Consider the following 21,346-nt stretch of genomic DNA (forward strand, 5'->3'; position numbering starts at 1 on the left):
ATGTGGTTCTGTTCTTTCAGTTTGTTTATATAATGGATCACGTTGATGGTTTTCCGTATATTAAACCATCCCTGCATGCCTGGGATGAAGCCTACTTGATCATGGTGGATGATTGTTTTGATGTGCTCTTGAATTCGGTTTGCCAGAATTTTATTGAGTATTTTTGCATCGATATTCATAAGGGAAATTGGTCTGAAGTTCTCTTTCTTTGTTGTGTCTTTGTGTGGTTTAGGTATAAGAGTAATTGTGGCTTCATAGAAGGAATTCGGTAGTGCTCCATCTGTTTCAATTTTGTGGAATAGTTTGGATAATATTGGTATGAGGTCTTCTATGAAGGTTTGATAGAATTCTGCACTAAACCCGTCTGGACCTGGGCTCTTTTTGGTTGGGAGACCTTTAATGACTGCTTCTATTTCCTTAGGAGTTATGGGGTTGTTTAACTGGTTTATCTGTTCCTGATTTAACTTCGATACCTGGTATCTGTCTAGGAAATTGTCCATTTCTTGAAGATTTTCAAGTTTTGTTGAATATAGGTTTTTATAGTAATATCTGATGATTTTTTGAATTTCCTCTGAATCTGTAGTTATGTCTCCCTTTTCATTTCTGATTTTGTTAATTTGGACGCACTCTCTGTGTCCTCTCGTTAGTCTGGCTAAGGGTTTATCTATCTTGTTGATTTTCTCAAAGAACCAACTTTTGGTTCTGTTGATTCTTTCTATGGTCCTTTTTGTTTCTACTTGGTTGATTTCAGCTCTGAGTTTGATTATTTCCTGCCTTCTACTCCTCCTGGGTGTATTTGCTTCTTTTTGTTCTAGAGCTTTTAGGTGTGCTGTCAAGCTGCTGACATATGCTCTTTCCTGTTTCTTTCTGCAGGCACTCAGCGCTATGAGTTTTCCTCTTAGCACAGCTTTCATTGTGTCCCATAAGTTTGGGTATGTTGTATCTTCATTTTCATTAAATTCTAAAAAGTTTTTAATTTCTTTCTTTATTTCTTCCTTGACCAGGTTATCATTGAGTAGAGCATTGTTCAATTTCCACGTATATGTGGGCATTCTTCCCTTATTGTTATTGAAGACCAGTTTTAGGCCGTGGTGGTCCGATAGCACGCATGGGATTATTTCTATCTTTCTGTACCTGTTGAGGCCCGTTTTTTGACCAATTATATGGTCAATTTTGGAGAAAGTACCATGAGGAGCTGAGAAGAAGGTATATCCTTTTGCTTTAGGATAGAATGTTCTATAAATATCCGTTAAGTCCATTTGGCTCATGACTTCTCTTAGTCTGTCGACATCACTGTTTAATTTCTGTTTCCATGATCTGTCCATTGATGAGAGTGGTGTGTTGAAATCTCCCACTATTATTGTGTGAGGTGCAATGTGTGCTTTGAGCTTCAGTGAGGTTTCTTTTACGTATGTAGGTGCCCTTGTATTTGGGGCAGAGATATTTAGGATTGAGAGTTCATCTTGGTGGATTTTTCCTTTGATGAATATGAAGTGTCCTTCCTTATCTTTTTTGATGACTTTTAGTTGGAAATTGATTTTATTTGATATTAGAATGGCTACTCCAGCTTGCTTCTTCTGACCATTTGCTTGGAAAGTTGTTTTCCAGCCTTTCACTCTGAGGTAGTGTCTGTCTTTGTCTCTGAGGTGTGTTTCCTGTAGGCAGCAGAATGCAGGGTCCTCGTTGTGTATCCAGTTTGTTAATCTATGTCTTTTTATTGGGGAGTTGAGGCCATTGATATTGAGAGATATTAAGGAATAGTGATTATTGCTTCCCGTTATATTCATATTTGGATGTGAGGTTATGTTTGTGTGCTTTCATTCTCTTTGCTTTGTTGCCAAGACGATTAGTTTCTTGCTTCTTCTAGGGTATAGCTTGCCTCCTTATGTTGGGCTTTACCATTTATTATCCTTTGTAGTGCTGGATTTGTGGAAAGATATTGTGTAAATTTGGTTTTGTCATGGAATATCTTGGTTTCTCCATCAATGTTAATTGAGAGTTTTGCTGGATACAGTTACCTGGGCTGGCATTTGTGTTCTCTTAGGGTCTGTATAACATCAGTCCAGGATCTTCTGGCCTTCATAGTTTCTGGCGAGAAGTCTGGTGTGATTCTGATAGGTCTCCCTTTATATGTTACTTGACCTTTTTCCCTTACTGCTTTTAATATTCTTTCTTTATTTTGTGCGTTTGGTGTTTTGACAATTATGTGACGGGAGGTGTTTCTTTTCTGGTCCAATCTATTTGGAGTTCTGTAGGCTTCTTGTATGTCTATGGGTATCTCTTTTTTTAGGTTAGGGAAGTTTTCTTCTATGATTTTGTTGAAGATATTTACTGGTCCTTTGAGCTGGGAGTCTTCACTCTCTTCTATACCTATTATCCTTAGGTTTGATCTTCTCATTGAGTCCTGGATTTCCTGTATGTTTTGGACCAGTAGCTTTTTCCGCTTTACATTATCTTTGACAGTTGAGTCAATGATTTCTATGGAATCTTCTGCTCCTGAGATTCTCTCTTCCATCTCTTGTATTCTGTTGGTGAAGCTTGTATCTACAGCTCCTTGTCTCTTCTTTTGGTTTTCTATATCCAGGGTTGTTTCCATGTGTTCTTTCTTGATTGCTTCTATTTCCATTTTTAATTCCTTCAACTGTTTGATTGTGTTTTCCTGGAATTCTTTCAGGGATTTTTGTGTCTCCTCTCTATGGGCTTCTACTTGTTTATTTATGTTTTCCTGGAATTCTTTCAGGGATTTTTGTGTCTCCTCTCTATGGGCTCCTACTTGTTTATTTATGTTTTCCTGGAATTCTTTCAGGGATTTTTGCGATTCTTTCAGGCATTTTTGCGATTCTTCTCTGTAGGCTTCTACTTGTTCTCTAAGGGAGTTCTTCACGTCTTTGTTGAAGTCCTCCAGCATCATGATCAAAAATGATTTTGGAACTAGATCTTGCTTTTCTGGTGTGTTTGGATATTCCATGTTTGTTTTGATGGGAGAATTGGGCTCCGATGGTGCCATGTAGTCTTGGTTTCTGTTGCTTGGGTTCCTGCGCTTGCCTCTCGCCATCAGATTATCTCTAGTGTTACTTTGTTCTGCTATTTCTGACAGTGGCTAGACTGTCCTATAAGCCTGTGTGTCAGGAGTGCTGTAGACCTGTTTTCCTCTCTTTCAGTCAGTTATGGGGACAGAATGTTCTGCTTTCCGGCGTGTGGTTTTTCCTCTCTACAGGTCTTCAGCTGTTCCTGTGGGCCTGTGTCTTGAGTTCACCAGGCAGCTTTCTTGCAGCAGAAAAGTTGGTCTTACCTGTGGTCCCGAGGCTCAAGTTCGCTCGTGGGGTGCTACCCACGGGCTCTCTGCAGCGGCAGCAACCAGGAAGACCTGTGCCGCCGTTTCCGGGAGCTTCAGTGCACCAGGGTTCCAGATGGTCTTTGGCTTTTTCCTCTGGCGTCCGAGATGTGTGTGCAGAGAGCAGTCTCTTCTGGTTTCCCAGGCTTGTCTGCCTCTCTGAAGGTTCAGCTCTCCCTCCCACGGGATTTGGGTGCAGAGAACTGTTTATCTGGTCTGTTTCCTTCTGGTTCTGGTGGTGTCTCAGGCAGAGGGGTCCTGCCGCTCCTGGGCCCTCCCCCACGGGAGCCCAGAGGCCTTATACAGTTTCCTCTTGGGCCAGGGATGTGGGCAGGGGTGAGCAGTATTGGTGGTCTCTTCCGCTCTGCAGCCTCAGGAGTGCCCACCTGACCAGGCGGTTGGGTCTCTCTCTCACAGGGTCTGGGGGCAGAGAGCTGCTGCGGGCCGGGATCGTGTATGTGTATCTTATATGTGTACATACTCTGTACACATATATACATGTACACATTAAGGAAAACATGTTATGTGCATGTCTCTATGTTATGTGCACCTTATGTCTGTTCTGGGGAATAATGGACAGCAGATACCTTTCACACTGAAAGATGTCAATATTTCATTACTGACTAATCATAGCTTTTTCTAAGATGAGTTTATCCAGTTGAGAAAAATTTGAGTAGGATTATGGTATACAGAAGAATTTGCTTAAGTGTTTAGTTTTACTTAGAATGCCAGTAAGTGGCATTGTGCTTTCATTCTTTGTTTGTTGGCACTGTTCTTCATTTATGATTGATTTTGTGTTTTAATCTATCACTGGAGAAATATATGTGGTTCTTTTTTTGTGATCTCCTTGTTTCATTTTGGTAAATTAGCCTATTACTGACCTGTTGTAGTAAACATTCTTTGGGATTTTCTACCCTAACATAGATCATTTAGTTCCCAAGTATAAGGCTTTATATTTATAATAAGCATTAAAGCATTGGAGCCGGGCAGATGTTGGCCCTCTGTGCTATTTTGTCTGCCTCCCTGTGCCAATAATCTTGAGGTATCACTTGCTATGTTTTGCTTGGACTGATTCTACTCCAACTGGCTGGCCCTCATGGACATGTGCTCATGATCCTCCTACCCCATGACATCTTTTTCCTCCTTCCTCCTCTTCCTCATGGTCTCTCTGCCTTTGTATACATACCTCTGCATGGGATTGCTGTTACTTTTTGCATAACTCCATCATACATTCCTTCCCACCTCTAGTGTTTCCTATAAGAGTCTACTCTGGCTCAAGTCAGTTTATCTCTGTGTGTTACTTAGTGCTTCTATCTTGTAGGTTTTAAAATCCTTCCTTTGTTCTAGATTATAAAAAATATTTAACCATAAAATGTTTCAGAGCGGTTACTCTGGGGTAATTTACTTTTTTTGCACTGTTTTCTATTCCCTATGTGTTCAACATTTGAGTGCTTTGGTGTATTACTTCATTGACTAGGTCTCCTGCACCCTCAGTCTGTGGTTCCTCACCCTTAGGAATGCTCACCAGACAGACATTTGATCATCTAATGAAGTCTTAATAATCTTGTGTTTTGTTGTCATTGGTTTTTTTTTTCAGGAATGTGGTATTCGTTCTTCCTTCTAACTGTTCTCAGTTGTTGCGGCTTTTACACTTGATTTACTGAGCTTATTATTTTAAAGATTTCTCTTTGACTTTTTTCCAAAATCTGAGTCTTTACTAAATTTCTCATTTGTATCCTGAATTAATCCTCCTTAATTTATTTAGGTTCTTTATCTGGATTAATTAGACTCTTTAAAAATTATTCTGTTGAATTCTTTACCTGGGATGTAGCACACTTTGATCTCTTTGGAACCTATTGGTAGTTATGGACTTTAAGGGGTGCACTGTCTTTTGTTTTAGTTTTGCTTGTGTTCATCAGTGCAGCTGATTTTACTTGTTTAGACACAGTAGTAACTTCCAATTCCCTACATGCTAACCTGGAGAACAGAAGTTGCACCTTACTACTTCTTACTGATGAATATATTTTATATGTATTGTTGGTCGTAGTCATGAGAATTTGCCTTAGAGAACTGAGTTATTGCTGCCTCACACCTGGGTTATTTGCTTTAATGAATCTATGATTTTGTGATAGTTTAATGCCACTGTAATTTTTAGTTGGGCTTAGCTAAAAGTCTTCTTCCATTATTTTCTTACTTCCTTTTCCTCCTGGAAAATTTAAATGTAAGAGTGTCATCACATAACAAATAGACAGCACATGTCTTCAGAATGCTTGTACCATTTCCTCCTTATTTAATCTTAACAAGCTGGGTATGGTGGGGTTCTCTACAAACACAACAATGTCAAAATGCTAGAGGCAAGAAGGAAGTACAGTTTGACAAGATTGATTGGCCAGAGTTGGTTCAAACTTTGAAAGTCTGGCCCTGGGTAGTTTGTTTTAGGCATATTTAAGCACAGCAAATTTGGGGAGGGGAATCCTGGTGATAACTCAATTCTGTGTTCACAACAAAGCTTAAGATATGATGATATCAAAGCTCTTATAAAATATAAGTGACATCTTCTATATTCCAGGATAGGTTCTAGAGATTAAGTGAGAAAGCAGGCTCAAGAGAAACAGTGCTTGTTATACAGCTCTGGGGAGGATAGTGCTATAGATTGACTAAGGTGAACAGGCTCAAGATAAAGTTCAGTGTGGCCTGACTATAGAAATAGCACAGAGGGTTCCATGCTATTAGTTATATCCATTCCAGACTTATGGGTAGAAAACAAGTTGTACTTCTTTTCCTTTGAGGAGATGACACTCCATGTTTAACATTCCTGGTCTTCCTTGAGTGTATCTGTAGGCACAAGGACCTATATGCCTTCTACCTGTTTACATCAGCCATTGTTTGACATCTGAAGTAACTGTCTCCCATTTTGTTTCAGGGCATGGTGCTCAGTGGTACAACTTTGCTACAAAAGTAAACCCTGACGATGACTTAACCTTGGCCCACATAATAGGAATGTTTTTATTTAGTGCTTTTCTGTACGGCCTTGTGGCCTGGTATGTAGACGCTGTCTTTCCAGGGAAGTATGGTGTGCCCAAGCCCTGGAACTTTTTCCTGCAGGTGAGCACCTGCATGCCTGACATTTAGAACCCCGACCCCAAATCCTTTGGTATCTAGTTTGCAAAGGGTAAGCAGGATTACAGCCTTTCTGTGGGGACCGTGGTATCAGACTTCCTGTTCGTAACAAATACCTGAGAAGAGCAACTCTCATGAAGCTTCATGGATGCTTCAGTCCACATTCCCATAGCCACATCACTTTGAGCCGAGGCAAGGCAGAACAAAACTGCTCGTCTCATAGAAATCAGGAAGGAGAGCCAGGACGTCTGTGCTGGTGGGATCCTGCCCTCTTCACCTTTAGTCCATCAATGCCTGGGCTACCGAATGTTGCTGCCCGCTGTCAACCTTGCTCCCTCCCCAGTTATTCCTCTGTATAAAAACCCACAAAAACATAGCCAGCAATGTGGTTTATTGACTACCTTGGCAAATCTCAAGGCAATTAAGCAGCCAGTGAAGATTAACCACAATGCCTCATCCTTTTTGCAGGAAGGCCACTGTTTGCCATAGGTATGTATAGAATGAAGTGATTTTCTGCAAGAAGATCCCACTTGAATGAATGCACACTAATAATGTCTATGGACCCTAGTGGGAAGAGGAAAAATTATGCCCAGGCCTATTTTTAGTTTTTTTCTTAAAGTATGACCATGCATATTTATGGAAACTAGTATAAAATTTAATACACACGTATAATGAATAGTTTATCAAATCAGGTTAATTACCATTTGCATTTCAAGTTGAGAAACTTTGAATTTCTCCCTTTTAGCCCCTTAGAAGATACAGTCACAGATCACTGTAAATTATATTCACCCTGCCACACTATAGAACCACAGGTTATATTCCCTCTAAGTTTACTTTATTTATTCCCTTTACATTTCCCACATCTCAGCCTGCAGTGACTATAAATTATTCTGTATTTCCAAGAAATCAGTTTTTTTTTGCTTCCGCACATGCATGAGGTGTATGCCTTTCTGTATTTGGGTTATTTTGCTTACATTGTATCTTCCAGGCATTCACGCCCAGGTAAACAAATGGCACAGTCTCCTTTTATGGTCAACCATATTCCATTTCATTTCTATAGCTATTTACCCATCAAATCTATGTCTTGGCTACTGAGAACAGTGTTGCTACAAACATGAGAGCACAGTTGGGTGTATGCCTAGTTGTGGGGTTGCTGTTTCTATTTTATGTTCTCCTGGGGAACGTCTGCTGTGCTGTTTTCCATAATGGACGTGCTAATTTAAATTCTCCGCAGTAGTTCATGAGAATTCTTTTGCTTCACACTCAGCAGCACGTTTTATGTTTGTTTTATGCTAGTAGGTGTGTGTGTGTGTGTGTGTGTGTGTGTGTGTGTGTGAGAGAGAGAGAGAGAGAGAGACAGAGAGACAGAGAGACAGAGAGAGAGAGAGAGGAAGAGAGAATATACCCTCGTGACTTTGATTTGTAGCTTTTGTAGTGGTGCTATATGTGTTATTCCAGTGGTGTATGTGTTGTCATTCCAGTGGTGTATGTGTCATTCCAGTGGTGTATGTGTTGTCATTCCAGTGGTGTATGTGTCATTCCAGTGGTGTATGTGTTGTCATTCCAGTGGTGTATGTGTCATTCCAGTGGTGTATGTGTTGTCATTCCAGTGGTGTATGTGTCATTCCAGTGGTGTATGTGTTGTCATTCCAGTGGTGTATGTGTCATTCCAGTGGTGTATGTGTCATTCCAGTGGTGTATGTGTTATTCCAGTGGTGTATGTGTCATTCCAGTGGTGTATGTGTTGTCATTCCAGTGGTGTATGTGTCATTCCAGTGGTGTGTGTGTCATTCCAGTGGTGTGTGTGTCATTCCAGTGGTGTGTGTGTCATTCCAGTGGTGTATGTGTCATTCCAGTGGTGTGTGTGTCATTCCAGTGGTGTATGTGTCATTCCAGTGGTGTATGTGTCATTCCAGTGGTGTATGTGTCATTCCAGTGGTGTGTGTGTCATTCCAGTGGTGTATGTGTCATTCCAGTGGTGTATGTGTCATTCCAGTGGTGTATGTGTTGTCATTCCAGTGGTGTATGTGTCATTCCAGTGGTGTATGTGTTGTCATTCCAGTGGTGTGTGTGTCATTCCAGTGGTGTGTGTGTCATTCCAGTGGTGTATGTTTCATTCCAGTGGTGTGTGTGTCATTCCAGTGGTGTATGTGTCATTCCAGTGGTGTATGTGTCATTCCAGTGGTGTATGTGTTGTCATTCCAGTGGTGTATGTGTTGTCATTCCAGTGGTGTATGTGTCATTCCAGTGGTGTGTGTGTCATTCCAGTGGTGTGTGTGTCATTCCAGTGGTGTGTGTGTCATTCCAGTGGTGTATGTGTCATTCCAGTGGTGTACACGGAGAGTTAGATACCACAGCTTTACAGCGGAGGACCAGATATGTTGATTTTGCAGTTAGATTGTGTTTGTATGTGCATGTGCATGCACATACATGTATTAGAACCCATAACTTGTGTGAAGGTGTATGTAGTCCAGTGGAGGATGCCATGTGTCCTGTTCTACCACTCTGTACATCACTCCTTTGAGGCAGGATCTCTCTTTGACCATAAATGTAGGCTAATAACCAGCAACCCTTACTTTTTAGCATCCCACTTAATTTCTTCAGAATTTTGTAATTTTTGTTATAGAAGTAATTTATTTGATTACATTTACCCCTAGACAATTTTGCGGCCATTGCTGTTGTCAGTGGGACCATTTTCTTGATTTCCATTTCAACTAGTGTGTTTTTAGTACATTAAAAAAATCTATTCACTTCTGTAGGTTGACTGGTGAAGTTCTCTGAATTTATCAGTTATTACCTGCAAAGTGAAATCACCTGACTTCCTCCTTTACTGTCTGTGTGTGCTTCATTTATTGTTCTTAACTGCCCTGGCTAAGACTTTCACCACTGCATTAAATAAAGATGGTGGACACATGAACACTCTTGTCCCAGATATTAAAAGAAATGCTTTCAGCCTTCCCCACTTGAGATGATGTTGGTTGTGGGCTTGTAAGATAGATTTGAGTATGATGAGTAAATTCTTGCCATACTTTATTTTCTGAAGGTTCTTTATAATGAATATACTCTGAATTTTGCCAAATGCATTGTCTATCTCCATTGGGATGATACTATATTTTTCGAAGGATCGAAACTTAATAACTTTGTCAAATATATAATTAAGTGTGGAGCAGGCTTTCCTCTACAAATATTTAAATGGCAAAGAAGACAGAGCCCACACAGTATACTGTACTTAGTACCAAACTACCAAGACACCACAGACTTGCCTTTCATTGCTTGTATCACATGAGTGGAAAGGAACATTTGGTTAAAAAGCATAAGCCAAGTGGTTTAAAATGTTTATGAAAAGGATTTGTCTTTACAGATTCACTGAAAAGTACAAGGATAGCCACAATGTGTAGAGCAACCCTGCAAGAAAGATCTGACTGGGAGTGAGGCAGTGCTTCTCGCTCTGACCTTCTGAGGGGCTTCACTGATTTTCATCTCGCAGAGCTGAGCTTGAAGCAGAATGTGTGTTCTGTGAACATAGTTTCAGAAATTCATATTACAGACAATTTGCTTCCCTTTATACTCACCACAAGTGACGACCCAGCAAGTCATCCATTGTAACTGCGAGACAGAGTGAAATGGCCAGACATCTTAGACATAGTAGAGCACTTAACTTTCTATTATTATTGTCATTATCATTACTACTACAATGACTATTATTATTATCATTATCACTCTCATTACTTCTTGATTGTTGTCATTTAGAAAACCTACTGGTTTGGAGAGCCAGCCTTAAGCAGGGAAGAGAGCCAAGTCAGTGATTTACCTCCAAGTGATTTTATGGAGCCCGAACCTGTTGACTTAGAGGCTGGCATCCAGATTCAGCATCTGTACAAGGTATTTATTTATTCACCAGGTTTCCATTCCTCGGTAGGATGAAGAGACAGTCTAGTGTGGAGGTTAGATGTTTGTCATGGCCACAACTCCACATCTACGCTAATTAAAAGATAAAGTAAGTAAGGTGCAACTGAGGTGTATACAAGAAAATAAAAGTCCATCTGTTGTCTGGGCATGGCAGCCAAGCCTGTCATCTCAGCCCTTGGGAGGCTGAGGCAGACAAATCATGAGGTTGAGGCTCACTTGGGCTGCATATTAAAAAAACACCACCACCTCTCTGTGTTATTTCTCGCCATCCTTCAGAATATGATCTACCTTTGTGTAGATAATAGTGCTGACTGCCCTATGTGATAAGAGGCAGAGTCAAGACGGAATTTGTCATTGTAAAAAAAAATAGCACTAAGATTTGTTTTACAGGTTAAAGGCTAGGCTGCTTTGAACTCTTTGAGATATTGTTAGGCATTTATTCTTTTCTGGATCTTCCACAGTGTATTTTTTTCTTTTTATTGGGAAACTTATACCTGCTTGTATTCCCTAACCTCCCAAGGAGCTATCTAACTTAATTTGAATGCTTAATTTAATAATTTGTGGCAATTGAATCCTTTTCATAATGTCTACTGTGTGTCTGGGTTAAGGGCCAGTGGAGGACTGGTTCTGGGGCTCCTTTTACCAGTTATCCCTACATTCTACTTTGATCGTATTGTACAGGCATCAAACAGCCTTTGCATTTGGATTGCTTTGGATATTTACTGACATCAACTGTCATCTTAATATGACAGTGCTATATCGAAGGAAGTGTGCTCTGCCCTTGTTCTGTTGTCTCTCGTCTCTCCAGTTTTACCTTCCTGCAGAATCATCCTGGCACACGTCTCTGATGTTACAGTGGTTCATTTCTTGCCATACCTCTCCCTAAAGTTGCACAGAGTGTCATGAGCGCTCAGCGGATCCAAAGGCTTCTCTGTAGACATGTGAAGAAGCACAAAATAGTGACCATTAACCAACAGTAAACACATACGATAGACAAGCTTCATTAGGAACATGATATAGATGTTAGAACTGGTATTCACAGATTTAAAAATAGTGATTAGTATGTTAAAAATAATTTTAAAAGCACAAAAAAAGCAGGAAAACACTAAGAACATGAGCATAGAACTAGACCAGTCAGTAAGGACATAAGCAACTGAAGTCTATAGTTAATTTGTAGGACCTGATAACCACACTGATTCAGCAAGAAAGTAAAGACGTGTGGTGTGCTTTTAAAATGACGTCATCAGCCTCTGACACATCTCAGCACAAAATGAAGTCAGAGTGTTCTTATCACCACAGTGGGGATTAGTTAAGCAGAGTAAAAGGTGGCTAATTAGAAAACCCAGGATGGCTGACAAATAAAATAATATAATTCCTGTTGCCCTTGCTTCCCTCCCAGGACTTCAAAGTCAGGTCCCATTGCTGAAATACCACCTATGTTGGACATTGGCCTGGGAGAGATTACTTTGTAACAGACCTGGAATCCTCCTCCTCCCCAGGACTAGCTCTCATAGTATCAGAAGCTGCTGGGAAAGTTGTCTAGGGAGAAAAGCAATAAATATCCTTGGCAGATTAAAGGCTATGAGCCATGGGACCAGCCCCAACTGCTATGGCTGCAATGCAACCCTTACACCTTTCACAGGAAGCCCGGGGAGCATGAAAAAGGGGGTAGCAAGGCTAACAGCCAGAGGAGCAGAATGCCTGCTGTGAGATAGTCTCCTAGACAGGGAAGGTTCCCCTTGAAGGGAGGAAAGGAGGGAGGGAAAGAGGGAAGGAGAGAGGGAGGAAGGGAGGTAGGGAGGGAGGGAGGAAGGGAGGGAGGGAGGGAGGGAGGGAGGGAGAATGGATGCTTTACTTAAGTATGTCTACGATAACAGCAAAAAGGTCAGGGCTTTAAGGAACTTGGTTCAGGGCAGGAGTTGATGTCTAGTGGCTAGCAACAGTTCACTTGTAAATGTTTGGTGAAAAACTGCGAATGAGTGCCTGGTATTGTTGTGTAAGTCTCAAGCCTTACACAACTACTGGGAGAACCCCCCTCCCCCCCCAAAGTGAGACATGAGAACGGAGTTCTATGCAAACACAAGAGGTTTGTTTTTCTGGCTCGTCGGGGTTGCCCCTCAATCAGTCCCTCATGGCAAGTGACTAGAAGGCGACCCTGAATGGCTATAACAGGCAGTTTTTATACTTTTTAGAGGTACAGGTTACATCAGCAAGGTAACAATTTAAACTTATTGCTAAGCATATTGACCGTTGAATCTATTGCCTAGCAAGCATATGACACACGTTCGAACTCTATCTGGGACCAGAGACTCAGGTGGCTATCAGTGCATTTTGCCGTTTTTCAAGAATGTTCCTGCTCCTCAGGAGAACTGTGGGTAGAGAATGGAACTTGGCCTAGCCTTGACCCAAGGTGGGAAGCTGGTACTTGGCCTACTGTTGACCTGAGGTAGTGGGTGTGAGGCTGGCGAAATTGCCTAGGGTCCTTCAGCTGAAGGTCTGGAGCTGCTTGAGTTAGCCGGGTCACAGAGCAGCCAAGGCAATCTGTGTCTCCAAGTTAGGACAAAGAAAGAAAGACATACTTGTGGGACATGCAGATAGCTGTAAAACCATGAATGAACCGCAACCCACCAAATTATACTCTTTAAATAGGCTTACTTACAGTGTGTGAACAACTTCCCAATATGGCTATTAAAATGAATTTATGAATTGGACTAATACCACATTTGGATTTTTATTGAATCTTAAAATACCACTTACCAAAAGGAAATAGCAGTTCACAAACTCAGAAAAAAAGTTTAGATCTAGGCAGCCAAAGACACTTAAATTCAGAATCTACTATTCAGAGATGGTCACTGCAATAACAGATGCATTTTACCCTCTTGTTCAAAGCACTTTCTCTTTCAGACATAGGGGGAGAAAGGTGTTTCTAACTAGTCTTTGTAATTCCTTTGGCAACATGGTGCCCATTGTTAGATGTCTAGCTTACAAGTGATACGTGCTCAGAATGCTGCCCAGACGGCAAACTGCCTTTCTTCCTTGTGAAACATACTGACTACATTTACACATACATTGTTCTAGGCTCTTTATGTGTTCCACTGGTGCATTCTTTGGCTAAGGTTTAGTACAAGCTTGAAGTCATTCCTCTGCACATATGCACTCCTGTTTTCCTGTTCTCCTGTTACAATTTTTGTGCTGTATTAAGTACCAGGTATGCCTTCTTCATGACTGCAATCAAAACATGTTCTACAACGCATGCTGCATAAGTGCTCAATAATTCTTGTTAATTAAATAAGCAAATGAGTTGATTAGCAGTGATTGGTAACTAATGAGTTTTTAGTGTACGAATTAGAAAATGACAAGAGACCCTTCAGTCACAAATTTTGGAACATGTGGGTAGATGGAGAGTTGTGTGGCTCATGCAGATAAGAGCACAGGAGAGAGGTCCTTTTGGTGTATTGAGTGGAGTCTGCCATGGGATTTTCAGCAGTTCATTCTGAGATGCGGAAGAAAGACTGACGGGATAGCTGGGTCTGACTGACTGGGGCTGACTGACTGGGGCTGACTGGCTGGGGCTGACTGGCTGTGTCTGATTGACTGTCTGACTGGCTGTCTGACTGGGGCTGAATGACTGACTGACTGACTGACTGACTGTGTCTGACTATGTCTAACTGGCTATCTGATTGGCTGTCTGATTGGCTGTCTGATTGGCTGTGTCTGATTGATGGGCTGACTGTCTAAGTGACTGTCTGACTGGTCATGTCTGTCTGATCAGGTCTCACTGACTGTGTCTGACTGACAGAGACTGACTGACTGGGGCAGATTGGTGTTTAAGCAGTTTCAAGATTGGAGCAGAAAAAAAACATGAGATTGTTCAGGAGGAAATTTGTACCCTGTCCTGAAACAATCCCTATGACTAACTGTAGGCATTGTTTTATTTTGTTTTGTTTTTCTTCTCCAGCCTTGAGATCAATGACACTTCTCTTCAACTCTGAATAGTTAATGAATCCTTGTTTACAGGTGACAGTAATCAAATTAGTACTTGTTTCTCTTTTGACAGGAATTCACCTTAAAAAACAGTACCCTGATGGCAGTAAAAGACTTGTCTTTGAACTTGTATGAGGGGCAGATAACTGTTCTCCTTGGACATAATGGGGCAGGAAAAACCACCACCTTGTCCATTCTCACAGGTGTGTATACAGGGTCACACTGGGGCCGGTTCTGTGGACCAAGCATGGGGCTTTTGCTGACACCTCTGTGATCATTTTGTATTGGCTTCTCCCAACATTGTTTTAGCTCCTTTTAGTCCCTCCACACCACAGGAAACCATTGTAATTTGCTCAGTGTGTACTACTGTCAGTGAGAATGTGTACTATGAACACATAGTAATTTGTTGAGAATATTTCAAACACAGAGCTAAACAGAAAAGAACTTTTAGCAAATATCCCTCTATGTATAACCTACATTCTACCATCCCAACACTTTACTATACTTTCTATATACCCATTTAAAAATATTCAAAGTTGGTTCTATACATTAAATATTCTTTTCACTATGTAATTTAGATTTTTTGATAAGAATACTTCATAATGTTTAAATTTTAGTTATTTGCTATTTTTTGACATCTGTATTTATCTGTGTAACCAACTACCTCTTAGGATGGGAAATTATACTAAGAATTATACTAAAAAAGTTTTCTAATTTCTCAAATAATCCACTTTTGTAAACCCCATTTTTATTTCTTTGTTTTGTGTGTTTGGAGAGGGGCATTTGTGCCGGGTGGCTCCCTTTCCTCCCTGTGGGGCTGGTGACTGAACTCAGGCTGCTAGGTGTGGCAACCAGTGCCTTTGCCCACCAAACCGTCTCAGCAGCCTAAGAATTCCACTTTTAATTCATTCTGACCTACATTTCACATGAACCAATAACTTTGTTTATTCTATCAATATAGGCTGTTACCATGCAAAGTATTGGGATAAAGACCAAAAGTGAACAAAGAGGCCCAAAGCCCCAATCTCCAGGAATGTCATGGTTGCTGGTAGACAGAGCCTCATAGAGTGGCTTGAGAAACAGGCAGGGCTCAAAGGAAGAGTTCTACCCTGGCAGCCGTTCCTACTGAGGGGGATGGGGAAGTGGGAATGAAATCTAAGTCTGAGAAAAGATTAAAAGAAAAAAAACATAAACAGAAAGAGTGATGTGCCTTATAAGGACATACAGGGCTTGGAAGCAAGAGGATAGAGACTGTTACATGGACAGAGAGGAGAAACAGTGAGAAATGGCAGAAAGAACGTGACAGTGTCATGTGACATCTGGGGGTCAGGGCTGAAATCCTCATGGCATGCCTGCCGGATGAGTAGGGCTCACTTCCAAGACAATGAGAGATGCAGATTGAATGCTGTTGAATTTCCTCTAAACCTCAGTTTAAAAACCTCTTCTTAAAGGCATTCCTCCACAACAAGCATCACATGACTGTAAAGGAATCACCATTGTGCTTGACACTAGTGTATATCCTACCACTCACGGAACTCGCCTGTATCTGCCTTCTGGGAACACACTCCACATGTTACACGTGTATGGCAGCTGTCGCCAAAGACATACCCTTGTCCCAGAACCTGTGACTGTTGCTTTATATGTCAGGGATTTTTCAAATGTCCTTAAACACATCAGTGACAAGAACCCTCTAAGGGTGAGGCAGAGCAGAAGAGGGTGCCCAGCTTCAGGGTAGCCTCCCACAGTTCCTCCTTGACAATTATTAATTCCAACCTGTGTTTGGTAATTAATATGGCCCAAGTGACTAGAACAGTTCCCCACAGAATGGTGAACACATGCATGCAGAACATATTGATGGCATGTCACCATTGTTCAATCATTTGCTTTTAGCATTAGACCTAAGTCGTTTGAAGCAAGGGTCATGCTCTGTTAATTTTTCTGTACATATGGATAATTTTGCCTGCATGCAGTACCCATGGAGGCCAGAAGAGGGTACCAGAACCCTAGGAACTGGGGTATAGATGGTTGGGAGTCACCGTATATAGGTGCTGGGAATTGAAACTGGGACCTCTGGAAGAGCAACCAATGATCTTAACTACTAACATCTCTCTAGCCCCTGCTAAGTTTTCTAAATGTTAATATTTTTAAGGGAAATTTGGTATAAATCAATTGGTAGCAGTTGCCTTGATTTTGCTTAAGTGCTGTGCTGTCCTGAAAGAAACCTCTAAGCTTAGCCATCATTTTCTGCTTAATGTCCCGTCTCTTTAGCCACCGACCATCACCAGTTTGATTTCAGGTCCTGTGGACTTGACTAACTGACCCATTTTATATAGATGAAATGACAAATCTGTGGCCATTTGTGTGTGCATTTGAATTACTGTCACATGTCCTTTCATTTTACTCCAAAGGAAACCTTGTCAAATTTCTTGTAAGGGAAGGCTAGTATTATCAGACTCACTCTGTGATTGATTATAGGGTGATAACTTTGAAGGAGATAGCCAAGAAAGGAAGACACTCAGGTGGGTATCAGTTGATGAATAGACGAGGGAAATGTCATACATATACATAATTGAATATCATTTAGCCATAAAAAGAAAGTCTGTCATTTTCAACAATGTGAACAGGAATGGAAAAAAAATCAAGTGAAGCACAGATGAGTTCTACACAGTGCAATTCACATGTAGAATAGAAAACATCATAGATGTTGAGAGTTGTGACTACATGAGTCTGGAGAGAAACGGGAGAGAATGGGAAATGGAAGGGTCTGAATGGGAAATGGAAGGGTCTGAATGGGAAATGGGAGGGTCTGAATGGGAAATGGGAGGGTCTGAATGAGAAATTGAAGGGTGTGAATGGGAAATGGGGAGAGTATGAATGGGAAATGGTAAGGCATGAATGGAAAGTGGAAGGGTCTGAATGGGAAATGGAAGGGTATGAATGGGAAATGGGGAGGGTATGAATGGGAAATGGAAGGGTATGAATAGGAAATGGAAGGGTATGAATGGGAAATGGAAGGGTATGAATGGGAAATGGATTAGTGGTAACTAGGTTAGTTAGATAGGAATAAGAAGACCTGGTGTCTTATTGCCCACTAAGAAAGCATCTTCATAGTAGTTTGCATATAGTTTTTTTTCTTGAAGGGCAGGGCCTGACCACTCCCCTAACTTGGGGCTAGGAATGACTATTAAAACCAGTCAACAACACTTAGGATTCAAGAAGGACATAAAGAACTCCCTTAAAGAAATGCAGAAAAACACAATTAAACAAGTAGAAGCTCTTAAAGAGGAAGCACAAAAATCCCTGAAAGAATTACAGGAAAACACAACCAAACAGGAGAAGGAATTGAACAAAACTGTACAGGATTTTAAAATGGAAATAGAAACAATAAAGAAAACACAAAGGGAGACAACTCTGGAGATAGAAAACCTAAGGAAGAGACAAGAAGTTGTAGATACAAGCATCACCAACAGAATGTAAGAGAGAAGAGAGAATCTCAGGGGTAGAAGATACCATAGAAAACATTGACACAACTGTCAAAGATAATGTAAAATGTAAAAAGCTCCTAGCCCCAAACATACAGGAAATGCAGGACACAATGAGAAGATCAAGCCTAAGGATAATAGGTATAGAAGAAAGTGAAGACTCCCAACTTAAAGAGCCAGTAAATATATTCAACAAAATTATAGAAGAAAACTTCCCTAACCTAAAGAAAGAGATGCCTATAAACATACAAGAAGCCTACAGAACTCCAAATAGATTGGACCAGAAGAGAAATTGCTCCCATCACATAGTAGTCAAAACACCAAATGCACAAAAGAAAGAATATTAAAAGCAGTAAGGGGAAAAGGTCAAGTAATAATAAAGGCAGACCTATCAGAATTACACCAGACTTCTCACCAGAGACTATGAAAGCCAGAAGATCCTGGACAGATGTCATACAGACCCTAAGAGTACACAAATGCCAGCCCAAGCTACTGTATCCAGCAAAACTCTATTAACATAGATGGAGAAACCAAGATATTCCATGACAAAACCAAATTGACACAATATATCTCTACAAATCCAGCCCTACAAAGGATAATAGATGGAAAACTCCAACACAAGGAGAAAAACTACACCTTAGGACCATTAGGGAACTCTTGGGGGTGGGGCCTGGCCTTGGACCTGGCAGTCACAGCTGTTTTAGCCTTTATGGCCTGGCTGCTGGAGCTCCTCATGTATGCCTGGCCATTTGCATGCATTGAGGGTTTACAAAGTTTCCAAAGGGAGTCCACCACAGGGAAATCCTTCCTGTGGGCCAGCTGCTGGGGTTGGATAGCCAACAACCCAGGAGTAACTGCAGGTACCAAGAAAGCAAAAGGGACTATGGGTGGCAACAGAGAGAAGAATATTAGTGTACAACTGATGTGACAAGAAAAATGGAAATAAAAGGCAGGGAACTTTAATTATAGAGGTGAGAAGGAGATCAATACAGAAGGAGAGTGTAAGAGAGGGTTACAAAACAGTAAGGGTCTCTGAAATAAACCCCATAAGTTATATTATTTCTTTATAATATATCATTTCTTTATAATATATTCTTTATAAGAATATGATATACTTATAATATAATTTACCTAAAATTAATATAATAAATGCAAGTATATATGTGTACATATATATTTTAAATGAAAATTTCCTATTTGGGCTGACAGTGCTCCCCACAAGAGCCGTAGGCTATGTAACAGAAACCCCAACACGAGACATGAGAAACACCCTTTCAAGCTCTGGCCTTGGGAAATCTAAGAAACTCCTAAAACATAAGCTGTCTCCATAGGTCTTCCTTCTAGAGTTTACCTCTATTCTTGATGACTCCGTGCACTTCAGACACAGGATTCTGATGATCAGAACTGGATCTTTCCTAAAAGCCCCCTACCTGAGGGCTAGCTTTTATGGTACCAGGAGGTTCCTTGCAACCTTCTAAAGGGGGACACAATCAACATCCTATCCAGCTGTGACACATATGAAGCACAGCGATGAATAGCACAAGATAACTCTAAGTGTGCAGTAGTTGCACACACCAACAGCTCCCTAGTTGGACTGAAGACCTGCTCAACAAGAAGGAAAACATACCTAGGGTGAGTGGGGTCATGGATCTTGGAGGAGAGCGTACAGCTACTGCTTTACCTAAGCATCATAATCCCTAACTATATTCAAAATATTTATTCTTCTAACCACAGATACATGTAGGCCTCTTCTCTTATCAAAGAAACTTCTTGTTGCAATAGAGAACATTCCAGAAAATTATAACTGACCAAAATGCAGAAAATAAGTAAGTTTGTGGTGTCTAGTCCAGTGGATAAATCTACAACACAACACCTGCACCCAAGGCTCAGGAAGTATTCAGGAAGAGCGTGTGGAAGGATTGTAAGAGCCAGACATACACAAAGTCTGCTCTAGGGTGTCACCTAGAAATAAAAGGGAAGCTACACCCAGGAAACCTCAACATGAAGACCCAATCTCTAAAGAAGACCCAAATAAGGAGGATACCAGTAGATATTATAATACGGAAGGAGCCTAACTATAGACAAAGACCAACAGGCAAGGAATGCCAAATTCCTAATTGGCTATATAATACCTGAAATCACACATGTACAAGTAGCATCAGATGGACTGAGAAGGTTGCATTTATATATTTTGGATATGTATAAACATATATTTAAAAGAGGCTACAATTTTGAGAGCAAAAGGGGGTACATGGGAGGGGTTAGTGGGAGGAAAGGGGAAAATGCTGTAATTATATTTAAATTTCAAGACCAAAATACTTTCAATAAAGATATAACATTAGACAAAAATGAAAGGTCACTTTTCTCGCCATCACCATGAGATCATGAACACTGGCACTAGGTATCCCTGCGAATGGCACTTTTGCCTTTGCATAAGGCTCCCAGTGAGCAGCTCGCTGCCACGTGTCTTTGCTGAAGCTAAGATCTGCCTTGTCTTTGCTTGATTGTAGGTTTGTATCTTCCTACCAAAGGAAAGGTCTATATTAGTGGATACGACATCTCATCTGACATGGTTCAAGTTAGGAAAAGCTTGGGCTTGTGTCCCCAGGATGACCTGTTGTTCCCACTGCTGACGGTGTCAGAACACCTTTATTTCTACTGTGTGGTGAGCACTCCCTTTCTGTACTCTTCACACCCTCCGGGCAGCATGTACAAGGACCTACAGCCTTAACTGCATCCAAAGTTCACATTGGAAGCAACGAGAAGGGCGAGCATATGCATGCAGCTCTGTTAAAGCCCTAATGTTCTAAGCACAGGGTTGAGGGCACTGCATAAACTCTGGCTCTTTTGTTTAGATAAAAGGAATATCTTCGACGAACCGACCTAGAGAAATCCACAGAATGCTCACCTCTTTTGGCCTGCTGCAGAAAAGTAATACCATGTCAAAGGATCTGAGCGGAGGAATGAAGCGCAAGCTCTCAATCATTATAGCTCTAATAGGGGACACTAAGGTACCTAACAGTTAAAACGGGTTCTTGTGGGGCTGGATGCTTCTGCGGTAAAGTATCCATGGGGCACATGGAGACCTGGCTTCATGAAAATCCCCAGGACCCAGGTAAAAGTGCCAGGCATGGTTGTGGGTACCTAAAATGTTAAACCAAAGGTGACTTAGAGAGAGACTGATCCCTAGAGCTTGCTGTCTAGTCAGTCCTACTCATCGATGAGTTCTGGGCTCAGTGTGAGACCCTGTCTCAAAAGCTAAGACATACAGAGGAATGACTGAGGAAGACACTGGACATCAATTCCTGACATCCACATATGTGTGTACACACATAGTAAGAAATAAGATAAAAATAAATTGGGTCTTTACTCCTCCAGATTCAAACACAAAAACTGGTAAAACTCTCCCAAATGGTAAAGAGAGAGACTCCCCTGACATAATGTAGCCATAAGTTTTTAACAGTTAAGGATTTAGCAGTTGTTTGTCCCAGGGTGGTGTAGAGTCTGTAATTTTGCT

General features: G+C 41.1%; 1 protein-coding gene across 5 annotated transcripts in view; it reads left to right on the forward strand.

Annotated features, from left to right (window-relative positions):
* The window catches only part of Abca14 (ATP-binding cassette, subfamily A (ABC1), member 14), a 106,551-nt gene that overhangs the window by 28,913 nt on the left and 56,292 nt on the right, over positions 1–21,346 (forward strand). For 4 of the 5 annotated variants that reach the window (NM_001432351.1, NM_001432350.1, NM_001432349.1 and 1 more), the window contains 5 exon segments: positions 6,258–6,439; positions 10,205–10,336; positions 14,421–14,550; positions 20,340–20,494; positions 20,685–20,840. In NM_001432351.1, the coding sequence (NP_001419280.1) occupies positions 6,258–6,439; positions 10,205–10,336; positions 14,421–14,550; positions 20,340–20,494; positions 20,685–20,840 (755 nt within the window). 5 annotated transcript variants of the gene reach the window in all.

This window comes from Rattus norvegicus, chromosome 1 (assembly GCF_021556685.1).
Source record: "Rattus norvegicus strain SHRSP/BbbUtx chromosome 1, alternate assembly SHRSP_T2T, whole genome shotgun sequence".
NCBI lineage: Eukaryota > Metazoa > Chordata > Mammalia > Rodentia > Muridae > Rattus > Rattus norvegicus.